We start from the raw sequence: 12773 nt of genomic DNA, 5'->3' as shown, positions 1-12773 counted from the left end.
ATTGGCCACTTCTCCTCATGGTGGCCATGTGTGCCTAATGGCAGGCCACCGCCCACAGGCTCAGATGACACAGACTCTGACATAGAGTACTGGTGAGCCCTCAGAGTCCTTGTCCCAGAATAGTAGATTTCCTTTCAAGACAAAAGGTAATGAGATATCTTTGCAAATGCATTCTGACAGCCCACTCCTGAGACACACTAATGTGGAGCTGCTCTAGCTTCTTAAGTGTAGAGTCCCCAAGAACCCCTAAATCTCCTTGACTCCATCCCCACCTTTATCTGCCGCAGCCCCAGAGGCATATCTGCAAACCCAGGGGCTCCAGAAACATAATTTAAAAATACTGCTTACACCTAGATTACATCTTTCTACAGCTGAGCTCTGGAGCCCAAGTCTTCCACTGAATTGCAGTAAAGTCCTTTTCTTTGACCAGTCCCTCCTTGAGCAACAGGGAAAAATAGTTTCAATGATTTCTCCCATTCTACTAAGGGTGTGTGTGTGAGGTGTGTGCTTAATGTACACTAGTTGGAGGGTTTCCCTATCCCAAGCAGAGTGCTAAGAGCTACATAGCTATTATCTTATTTTCTCTTTACTGCAAATTCAGGAGGGCAGGTAACTTGCTGAAGGGTCACACATCTAGTGAACAGTTTAGACTTCATCGAGCCCGGACCTGTTTTACCCTCTACTCAGCTATCCAGTAACCACCAAAATCAAAACCTTCAGGACCAGGGAAGGCTGGCTCAGTTGCTTCACAGGGATTTCACTTAGTACTCAGGCTCTGTATCCCTCCTGAAGGAATTTCCAGGCTAAAGGTGTACAACAGAGCCAGCCAGCATTAGTGCTGCCAGCTATGTACAGAGCAGGACTCTGGGACCACTTAGCCTGCCAAGGCTCTCTTGCCCATCTTCTGTGGGTTTGGTATTGAGGTTGATCATTATAAATAATAACAATCTAGGTAGCATTAATGAGCCCTGTAACTCAAGGCCAATTTATAACTAATCCCATAACTAGAAACCCAATCATCCAAAATTTGTGTGCTTTCCTTCCCAGAGTTTAATGTTGTTACGATTTTTGCCATTCCTGAACACAGTTAATTCTTAGATTTGACTTAATAAATCATCATTTCCTATTGAGAGGTGAGGCAGGGGTGAAAGGGAAAACAATGAATTTTTCACTTGAGCTAGAAATCCTTTAATCTTCTTGGACCCAAGTTTCCCCAGGCCTGTTTTTTAAATTTGAAATCTGACTTCCTTCCCAGTATTATTTTACATTCTTAATATTTTTTTTAGATGATAGAACAGAGAGTACCTCATTAAATCTTCCTGTGTCTTCAGATGGGATTGGTGACTCTTACTGAGAGAACCAGATTAAGATTTATAATGATTTAGGCCTGTTGCTTTAGGTGGACGTAGACTGGAGAGAGTTTAGTGCTGATAAGCACAGGCCAGTTGACTTATGAAGGTAGAAAAACAGACCCATTTCAAACAGGGAGACTGCAATAGTATCCAGTGAGGGGTTACATGAGCATGACACCATGTGGATTTAGTGGCTGGGAACCATGAGGTAATGGAGCCTCACTCAGTGAGGATCAGCTTTTGCTTGAGTTTGCTATTGACTGTGGGAACGTGCAACTGAAGCATGTCAAAATCCAGGAGTGGGGTACATAGGTAATTCAAAGCTTGGAAAGAAGCTTCACTAAAGGGACAACTTACTGGCACTCTTTCTTTTCTTTTTTTAACTAAGATGGGTCACAATTTAAGTATAGCACCCAAGTATATGGTAGACAATGTTTATATGCTTATTCAGTCAAACATATTTATTTGCTTTTGTAGAGCAATAAAGATGGGATATATCTTTATATAGCAACAGCTATAGTGATAGATCTTCTCAATTTCAAGCTCAAAAGGGCTGGGAGAAGGAAAAGGACAATAATAGCAGGTTAGAGTCAAAATATACTTAGACATTGAGTGTTCTTCATTCTTAGGAATGCAAGAGTCTAGAAGCGTGTTTAATTGGGGGAATATGGATGAGTTTCCTACACAGGGACTTTTATTTAAAAGAGTTAGTATATTTTAGGGGAACGGTTTGATTAGCAATGCTATTTAATGCAAAAGCATAGAAGTCCTTCCTAGCCTTAGGATTCTGCACCTCCTTATTTTAACATTGGAAGAAACCAAACCAAAGCAGTCATTAATTCTGGAAATTCTGATTGGACCATCTCAAATCTGTCATCTGTTCACTGAACTATCCAAAAATTCTGTTGTTTCCTATGGACATATAATTCCTACTCCCCCACTCCAAATCCTGCTGGGATTGCATTGATTATATTTTTTAGTTCATGACAAATTGACATCTTTAAAATGTCAACCTTCCAATCCATGACCACAATATATATATATATATATATATATATATATATATATATATATTTAGGTCTCCATTTTTTTCCCAGTAGTGTATTATAATTTTCACTTGAGAGGTGGCTCTCATTTTTAATTAGGTTAATGTCTAAGCATTTGAGGTGGTTGGATGCTATTGTCAAAAGCATGATCTGAACCGTTAAATTCATACCCAGTGACACGAGCCCATTTCTAATAGTTCTGCTCACCCTGGGCAGAAGAGGAAGAATATTCATCAGTTTATTCTTTTCCAAAGTAGAAAAGGTCTAATATCTTCACTGCAGGAAACCAATTTCAGGACCCAAACATTGTAGACCAGAAATTATTCTTTTGGTCTAACTAAATTCTCTGGTTGGCATTTTAACTTATTTTCCTTTTGTTTGGTTCACAGTTTGCCTTCTATAAAGGTTTCGTATCTAGCAGCCTGCTCTTTGAATCATCACACAGCTACTCCATCCAGGAAAGCTTATAAAAACATGTATAACTTCTATTAGGAAGGAATTTGCTCATGACACAGTATTAAGTTAAAAAATAAAGATAAAATTTTAGTTTTATTTTTTAGATATATGTGCTTTAAAAAAACGTCAAAAGAGAATGCATAACAGTGTTTAATCTCTGGCTGATTAGCTTACTGGCTATTTTTTTATACCTGTCCACATTTTCAAAATTTTTATGATAAATAGGAATGATCATCACACTAAGCCAAAAGTAAATAAATAACAACAAATTAAAATCAGCGTTTTTAAGTGAACAAAAGAAAATTTTAAACATAAAAGTAATGACTTAAACTTTACTTTCCCCCTTCATTGTGCAAAGTGTATTAAAATTTGCTAATAAGATTAAAACAGGTGTGTGAGCTATCTCAAGATAATTGAGAAAGACAGACTTCTTTTTCATGGAGTTGACTTTCCTGGCAGGCCTCTGACGAGTTCTATATTCCATGCATTGCTGGTATCTACTCCTGAGACGTGGAAAACTCCAAGCACCTGTTTTATTTCCGACTCCCCTGATTCCTGGGGTAAATCCCATATCCACGGCATGGGCTCCAGTTAAATTCATTAGTGGTCCAGATGTGTGTCCCCCTGTTGGCTGCCCCAGTAACCCTGCTGTTTATTAACAGGTTCCCAGGAATCAGATAGCTCTCAGTCAGCCAAGAAGGACATGCTGGCCGCCTTGAAATCCAGGCAGGAGGCTCTGGAGGAAACCCTGCGCCAGAGGCTGGAGGAACTGAAGAGGCTATGTCTCCGGGAAGCTGTAAGAGTTAAATCTGTGTTGTCTGGGACATTATTGCTCCTAAGTATGGACAAAAGGCAAGGGTGGGGACCATGCAGAGCGCCTCCCAGGGAGGGTTCTTGCAAAAGTTAAAAACATCCACACCCCCATGATGAGCTTTGTCAGAAACAGCTGGAGCATGTGCAGGGGACACTGTCAGCAGGTCAGGTTGGTGTTGACTGACCCCACCAGGGGCCAAGTGGAAAGTCATGCTAATAGTCCCTTATCCACGCATGGTACACCTCAGTTTATAAAGTGCTTCCTTACGTGACATTACCTTATTGAACAGAATGACTTGCCACCGCCTTCCCAAAAGGTTGTGCTTGGATTTATTATCCAGGCACCTTATGCTTCCCTTGAGGATATTTCAGTTTGTCTTTGGACATCATGAAGCATCATTGGGGGTCAACAGGGAAACCAGGATGTCCCTTCAGATGTTCAGTAGTCCTCTTGAAACCCCATGATCTGCTGTTTCTTTAACTCTTTTATTTAAAAAATAATAATAATAATCAAATTTTAGTCTAGTGATATGTTTAAATCCTATGTAAAGCAATGTCCCCTCAAACCTGTATCTATGCTAGTCTCAATTTTCAGAAGCCTGTAGTCTCTTGCAGGCCACTTCTGTGTTTGTTGAAGTGTCCATCTCTACCTTAAGAGATGGTAAAGATTGTTAGTCATGACTCTCTGCTAGCAGGGTTTGAGAGCTCATTTTTGAGGATAATACACATTGCTGGGCACGTGTGTGTGCAAAGGCTTGTACGTGGACACAGTGTGGGGGCTGCTTGTGCTCCACATAACTTGACAAAGAGCTCTGTTGGTAAACAGTTCAGAACAGGAAGTAGAAAAGAGGCTCCCAAATGAAGTCTGAGAGACTTAGTGTTCCCCTCCCCCAAATAATAATGCTTTGCAGCAGGAAGAATGAAACAAGGGCCACAGAGTGAGATCACATTACACTTCAACTTGGCTTAATTATGGTCTGGATTGATTTAAACCGGAGCCTGCTCAAAGCAGAACCACATTAGCACAAATCCATTGCAAATCTTAGGAAAGCACTTGGCCTCCTTGGGGGAATGTGCTATGTGATACCGTTAATATTAGCAACATTTTTATAAAGAATATGCTTGAAGGATTGAAAAATATGGGCTTTGGTGTCTGCCTTCAATAATTTGTAAAGTCTTGTTTTGTTTTTTAAAAAAAACTTTTTAAAAAAGGAAAAATCCCTCAGCCCAGCAGGGAGTCCACATTCAAAAATGTAAGAAAGTATCAGGGCGAGGTTCTTGAGCTATTAAGGTCTCACTGTTTCTCCTAAAAAAAAACAAGCAAAATAAGGAAAACAAAGCTTCCGCTTTTTATGTTTTTGTTGTTTTTTTTTTTAAAAAAAAAAAAAAAAACAGAACTCAAGCAGAAGAAAGGACCCAACAAGAAGTCAGTGTCTGTTCCTTCAGCCACCACACCAGTCTCTTGATGCATCTGTAACAAAGGGCTTGGGGTTTCCTGCTGGGTTCCTGGACTCACACAGGGCTCCCCCTCAGCTCAAGACTAGGGAGGAACTGTTTGACCCTCAGGAGCAGGGCAGCCAGAATGAAGTAGACAGGGAGCTTTTGGCAGAATATAAAGAAAGGAACCAAGCGGAGGCCCCATAGCAGTGCCTTAAATTACTGCTCTGCCATGCGGCTCTGGTTACGGATGAAATGAGATTAAATATCTGGAGAATCAAGACCTTGAGTCCTGTACCTTCAAGCAGATGGTGAGAAATCAGTAGCCTCATTTTTAAAATATATTTTAAAACCACAAACACTTTAGAGTTATAAATCCATGGCAATGTTAACAACCTCCCCCTCCCTTTTGTAAATTTCAAGGTACTAAGAAGAAAGTCCTAACAATATAAATCCTGCAGAAGGTTGTATTATTTATAGGCAGACTTTGAGGGGAACAGATGAAAAAAGTTGCTGAATAAACACATAACTACTTGGGAGATATTTGAACCATATTTTGTAAAAAGAAAGAAAAGAACAGGGGAGAACATTGCACAGTGGTTCATACTCAAATGATCGCCACTGTGCTCCAAAATGCTTACAATGAGGAAGAAAGAGTCTGGGGGTGGATTTGGGTTTTCCCGCCATTGGACCATCAGGCCTGGGCTCCTCTTTATCCAAGTCACTTCTGGGCTCCTCTTTATCCAACAGCACCCTGAGCCTTTGTGCAGCATCTACATTGATTTGGGGCTGCAAAGCCAGAGCTGGGCTTTGCCTGGATGTGCCCATTTTGCCATCGAAGGAATGCAGTGGTTCTCCCAGCCTTCTCCAATCTCTGGAAGTGACTTCTTAAAGCTTCTGCCTAGCCTCCATTGCATGGGTCCATTGCTGACTCCAGCTGATCTCTATTCAGCCCAGGTGTAGCACACTAACAGAGCCTAATTCTAGGGCTGGGGATGTGGCTCAAGCGGTAGCGCGCTCGCCTGGCATGCGTGCAGCCCGGGTTCGATCCTCAGCACCACATACCAACAAAGATGTTGTGTCCGCCGAGAACTAAAAAATAAATATTAAAAATTCTCTCTCTCTCTCTCTCCCCCCCCCTCTCTCACTCTCTCTCTAAAAAAAAAAAAAAAAAAGAAAGAAAGAAATTAAAAAACAGAGCCTAATTCTAATCCCGAACTGTGCCTCAGACCCCCAGCCTTGACCCAGGATCCCTGTCACTATGAGGGACTGGTAACTAAATTCACTGTCATTGTACCCACAATAGTTAGATTTCCAGAGCCCAAAATACATACACAATAGATTCAGTTAGTAGCCTAATAAAATAGTTTAGATTTTCAGTTTCTACTAAAACTCTTAATGGAATACAGGTTAGTGTCTTAGCCTGTTTCTTGAGTATCTGGCCTGAGTAGAATAATTATTCTTCAAGGTTAGCCTTTAAATTATGTAATAATTCACTTTTCTGGAATTTTCCATATAGATACTGTTCCTCTTTTAAAAAGAAACAACAACAACTCATTTGAAAGAAATTTTAAACTTAGATCTGAAAGGAAATGTTTGACACAGTGGAAGGAACACAGGGCTTAGAGTAGAAGAGTATCGTAGAAGATGCTCATGAGATCAGCAAATTAATGAAATTAGAACATTTCAAAAGTCAATAGAACTTTTGTTTACTTGACAGAAATTGATTTGGGGGAAAAAAACTTCACAAAGTGCATCTATTCTGTAAAGGAAGGAGGACTCGCAAAGACATTCAAAGAGATGGAATTTCATTTCATGAGCCCTTGTTTGGCATAGTGCTTAATGCTCATGTTTGTGATCTGTGCGTTGCAGTGTGTGCGTGTGTGTGCGTGTCCTGGAAAGGAAACAAGCCTGTGCTCCACTCTGGCTTCTAATCACTCCACATGCCATTTCACATATGCAGGAGCTCACCGGCAAGCTGCCAGTTGAATATCCCCTGGATCCAGGGGAGGAACCACCCATTGTTCGAAGAAGGATTGGCACAGCCTTCAAGTTGGATGAACAGAAAGTCCTGCCCAAAGGAGAGGTGTGTTCTTCCTTGCTGGTGTTGGTCTTATTTTTCCCAGTAGCCAGGGGCTCCCAGGTTCTCAGTAACTGTTTAATTCATTGCTATCCAAGGCCAGCATCTTCCCTTTTACCTTGAGTGAGCTGGTTAGTGGCTATGTGGCTTCCTGAGGTAGGATGAATTTGCTTGCCTTTAAACATCGGATTTCTGTTAAAGTTGTTTGCTGAACACTATAGACCTTTTGAAAGTGGCTTAAATAAGTTTGAACACTATAGACCTTTTGAAAGTGGCTCAAACAAGTATACATGAATGTATACTTGTCTTTTCAATGTTCTCCCAGCCTTTTGTTGCTCAGAGCCATGCCTCATGTGCTCTGTGGAAGAAAACACCAAAGAGGAAGGGAAACAGGCAGTGTCTACTATTGCAAGGAGTTCATGAGCCAGGGAAGAGCAATGAGGGCATGCTTCATGTGACCCTAATTCGCTTGGTTGCGAAAATCCCCACAAAAACATAAACAAGTTGCTTGCCCTGCCCTGGCCTCACTTGCCTGTGTTTGGAGAAGCCTCATTTCAGTACAGGTTTTTATCCTCTTGGAGCTGAACACTGATGGAGGCAGGGGTGGAGAATTCAGAATTAGGGAGAAAACAAATAACGAAATTAAAAAAGTAGCCAGTAAGTATCTAGGTTCAGTCCAAGAGAAGTGAAAAGCCAGGTTTTACCTTCAAGGCTCAGGATCATGTTCAGGAAGTGTCTTCCCAAGTTTATTCTGAATATAACCCTGAGAGGGACCAAGTGCCCTGGTGCCAATGTTGAAGACACTCCTGAGACATGCAGTTTCAGATCCCTGGAGACCTGGTGCACACACCTGAGTGCTTCATCTAGAATGAAAACTCACCCAGGCCTCTTCCCTTTTCTGTGAAATGACATTCATGATGCCGAAATCCTTGGGTTATTACTAGGATTAAATGAGATCGTATATGAAAAACATGGCACTGAGTACTCAAATGTCTGCTTGATGCTCATCCAAAATCAGTTGATCAAAATGGAGATGAAATGCCAGAGGAAAGGTGTCACTTAGGAGGCCATCTGACCAGGTGTATTTTAAATTCTAGTGGTCTTTAGACTTGCCTCAAGAACTTCACCTCCCCTTGGTACAGAGCAGATACCTGGCACTTAAACTTTAAAAAGTACCCCCATTTTTAGTGAATGCTCCATACCCCATTGGGCATCCTGTGGTTCCACTGTGGTTTCTGCTTGTCAGTGGAAGCTGACTTCTGTGCCCTGAGAACTCCATGTGCCTCACATCTCCCTTACCTGTCCCTGCTCACTGTCTTTCCTAAGTGCATAAAAGGATAACTCTGGAAAGTTACCCTGGGAAGGAAGAGACCTCTCTTGGCTCTCACTGCTTCAGTTTCTCCTAGAAATGTGTTCTGCTTTCCTGTTCATATAACCATTTGCACAGAGTGGGCGTGCAGCCTTGTACTTGTCTTAGTATTGAAATTTGTCCTGGACTCCCACAAAACTCAGGGTCAGTATCTTGGGCCAGGACTATTGTAACCACCTGGGAACAGCTGCTTGGTGGAGCCCAATGTCACAGAATGGTCTTTGTCCCCATTTCAAGGCCCCGGGCAGGAGTCCATGTCTATATCCTCCCAGCCAGCTTTGGAAGGAGTTTATTATCTCCTAAATAGTTCCGTTTGGCCTTCACCTTTTCCTCTTACTCCTGGTTCCTGCTCCCTTGAGGCTTCAGTGCTCAAAAGTAAATGAAATCAGAGGAGGAATGTTGTCTTTGGTGAGGCCTCCAGCCTGGCACATTTTGCCCAGAAGCAATAGAAAAATCTGTTGATTCCAGCAAACATGGCCATCTCCTCCTACTTGGTTAGATCAGTTCTTGTCAGACTTTGCAGATTGCCTATGGCAAGATTAGTGGTCTCTCCTGGCCACCTGTGGGTATTTGGAGGAGCCACTGAGGCCTTGGTCATGGGTTTTATAAGCTATGGGGTCAGAGAGTCCACCCCACCTCTCTTGCAGGCCTGAGTACTGCCCAGGCTGCTGGACCCTGGACCAGTGAGACAGCAAGCAGCCCACAGTTCCAGATCTGAGCCTGAACATGTGCTGCTTAGAGCTAGCTTTGGTTGAAGGGGATTCACTGGGAAAGAGGGGAAATAGAAAAACAGACAAACTGACACTTTGGGAGGGATTGTGCATTACCCCCAAATGCTCACAATACATGTATGAGCAGCCTCCTCCCTGTTCCCTCAGCAGCTGGTGTACGTACATCAGCAGAGGAGATGACTTGTCCAGAGAGGCCAGCAGCAAACACTCCATCCAGGGAACAGCATGTTTGGGTCCTCCAGCTATATCTGACATGCAGGACTTCATTTCTCCCAGGACTAGAACTCTGGGGGGAAAGAGATAGAGGTGGGAGGGAGCCAACCAAGAGGGAAGGAAGGAGGAGACCCTGAAACTCATCCAAGGAGCTGGGGGGAAACTTGCTCCACCATCACTCACTGTCTGTGCCTCATGGAGGGTCATGTCATAGCCTGAGCAGGGCTTCCATGAATAGATAGGTCTGAGAGGGACAACAGGGGTTTACAAATACATAGGTTAGTGGGGTATGTCCCAACTTGGGTGAGGCACAAATATGTTAGACAGAGGCACATGTGGGTGAGTGGAAGAGATGCACCAATATAAGCAAACCTGAGAAGAATCATAGAAGATTCTAGAAATAACGCTGCATCCTATGCCCCCAATGGGAAGGAAATGATAGCCAGATAGGCACGAAGGCTTGCTGTTCATGAACCTTATTGGAGGCAGTGAAATAAAACCAAGCAAGCCTTGCCGGGGGGGGGGGGTGTCCTGGGCAAGAGATGGGGAGGATGGGTGGCTCTCTGCTCAGCATCTCCAACAAGTGTCAACCACAGCTTTCCCTCCCACAGGAAGCCGAGTTGGAACGACTGGAACGAGAGTTTGCAATTCAGTCCCAGATTACGGAGGCTGCCCGCCGCCTTGCCAGTGACCCCAATGTCAGCAAAAAACTGAAGAAACAAAGAAAAACCTCTTATCTGAATGCACTGAAGAAGCTGCAGGAGATTGAAAATGCAATCAATGAGAACCGCATCAAGTCTGGGAAAAAACCCACCCAGAGGGCTTCTCTGGTCATAGACGGTCAGTGCCATCCAGGTTGCCCCTGCCCCACTCCCGCACTAGGCCTGTCTGAACCAGACAGCAGATCTGTTCATGGTCCTAGGCTCAGCTCCCTGCATGGCCTAAGTGGCTGCTTCACCATCCTGTGCCTTATTGTCCACCTGTGAAATGATGTGACACCAAGTCACTGTGAAAAAGTACATCTAGCTCCACAGATGAACAGCATTATACAAGCAGCCTCATTCCCAACTATTGATGGCTCCCTGGGGGAGCCTGCAGCCATAAGGCAACACTGCAGCCCTCAGCAGGAGCTGAGTCCAACCTAGCCTAGAGCTAGCTGTGCTAGTCCAACCTAGCCTAGAGCTAGCTCAGGCTCTGCCATTCTGAGAGACCTGATCACCTTCCCCAAGTGTGAAAGGCAAGGTGGATGGGCTGTACCCAGCAGCAGGGTCTCCTGTATTCAACCAGGCCCTGCAGGCCACCTCCCCCTGCCAATTCTTTGCCCCCATCAAGCTGATTCTGTTGCTATCAAAAGAGCTATGATTTGGGAGGACTGGACTTGTCCCCTCAGATTGCCTTGAAGTCCAATCAGGATTGGGAGTTTAGGTGACAATGTTTGGTAAATTCTAAAACGACATACCCAGAAAAACCCATCAACAAACATCAAGTCTCCCTAGCTGTAACAGTTCTTTAAAAAAAAAAAATCAGCAAATTTTTAAAAATGTATGTTAAATATTCTTTCTTAGTGTATGTATGTTTAAAATACTTCTGCTTTCCAGGCACAGTGGCTCATACCTGTAATCCCAGTGGCTGGGGAGGCTGAGGCAGGAGGATGGTGAATTCACAGCCAGCCTCAGCAACTTAATTGAGCTGGAACACCCCCAAGTGCCTTCAAGGGGGCAGAAGGAAGTCTCAAAGGAAGTCTGAGACAGAGAAGGGCTGACTAACGGCAGCCCTATTGGGAGCGGGAAGTTAACATGGTCCTGGCCAAGGAAGCAGGGTAAGGTAGGGAAGAATGGGCATTTCTAAATTCCTAGGGCAGAAAGAGTTCTTATAGCCAGCACCTCCCTCCTCTCCTACTAGGAAGTCATTGTTTTCGTATTCTTTGACAGATGAATATGAAACTTAGTGAGGCCCTTTCTCTAAGTAAAATATGAAAACTGGTTGGGGGGTGTGGCTCGGTGGTTAAGTGCCTCTGAGTTCAATCCCCAGTACCAAAAAATAAAAATTAAAAAAATAATAATAATAATGCAGTGCTTCTGGTTCTAGAAAGAAGAATAGAGGCTCCCAGGAGCTGAGGGGAAGGAGGAGTTACTGCTTAATGGGTACTGGGTTTCAGTTTGGAGAATTAAAATGTTACCCAATCAGAAGATGACTGGCAGTGATGTCACACAACAGTGTGAATGCACTTAATGCCACTTACTGAACAATTAAAATGGTGAATCCAATGCAACTTACATTTTATCACAAATATATATATATCTTCAACCTAAAACTGTGGGCTTACTAGGGAAGCAGTGATATACTTGAGATGACAGAAGGCCAAAGTCCTAGCTGTTCACATCTGTCAAAGAATATGAAAACAATGACTTCCCAGTGGGAGAGGAGGGAGGAGCTGGCTATAAGAACTCTTTCTGCCCTGGGAATCTCGAAATGCCCATCCTTCCCTACCTTACCCTGCTTCCTTGGCCAGGACCATGTAACTCCCTGCTCCCAACAGAGCTGCAATTAGCCAGCCCTTCTCTGTCTCAGGCTTCCTTTGAGACTTCCTTCTGCCCCCCTGAAGGCACTTGGGGTGTTCCAACTCAACAGAAGCATCCAGAGCCCCAACTGGGTAGGGCAGTTCAGGAATGACCATCTTGCTGGGTGGCCACAGGAAAGCCTACTCTTAGGTCTGCCTGAATGAGGGCTATTCTGTTGGTTCTGCTGACAGAATTGCTTTTTAAATCATTATCTGTGCCAACTCCTGTATCCTTCTGTCCACACCTCAGCTTTGGGTTTTGTTTTTGTTTTTTTTTCGCCCCCCCCCCCACAGTACTGAGGATTAAACTCAGGCATATTCTGCCACTGGACTATAACCCTGGTCCTTTCTATTTTTTATATTATTTTGAGAATGTGTCTCACTGACTTGTCCAGGTTGGCCTAGAATTTGCAATCCTCCTGTCTCAGCCTCCCAAGTTGCTGGATGTATAGGTACATTCCATGGGCACCTAGCAAGATAATTTCTTGCTCCTAGCAAGATAATTTCCCTAGTGCCGAGGACTGAATCCAAGCCTTGGCACATGCTAGGAAATGGCTCTACCACTAAGCTATACTCCGTGCTTTTTTTTTTTCTTTTTTTAATTGCTCAAGAATCTACTTTTTTGTGTGTTGAAATTAGGCCCTCATCACAAAGGCCCACTTAAGTTAGGCATAAATATGGTTCTGCATAGCTTCTTAGCTTGTTTTTTTTTATTT

General features: G+C 43.4%; 1 protein-coding gene across 5 annotated transcripts in view; it reads left to right on the top strand.

Annotated features, from left to right (window-relative positions):
- The window catches only part of FRMD4A (FERM domain containing 4A), a 311522-nt gene that overhangs the window by 277277 nt on the left and 21472 nt on the right, over positions 1 to 12773 (top strand). For all 5 annotated transcript variants that reach the window (XM_081297994.1, XM_081297993.1, XM_081297992.1 and 2 more), the window contains 3 exons: positions 3517 to 3650; positions 7068 to 7190; positions 10109 to 10337. In XM_081297994.1, coding sequence (XP_081154120.1) covers positions 3517 to 3650; positions 7068 to 7190; positions 10109 to 10337 — 486 coding nt within the window. The remainder of the gene's footprint in view (positions 1 to 3516; positions 3651 to 7067; positions 7191 to 10108; positions 10338 to 12773) is intronic.

This window comes from Spermophilus citellus (genome assembly GCF_964194105.1).
Source record: "Spermophilus citellus genome assembly, chromosome: 6".
NCBI lineage: Eukaryota > Metazoa > Chordata > Mammalia > Rodentia > Sciuridae > Spermophilus > Spermophilus citellus.
The sequence above is the reverse complement of the archived record's forward strand: the minus strand, read 5'-3'. Positions and strand labels throughout refer to the sequence as shown.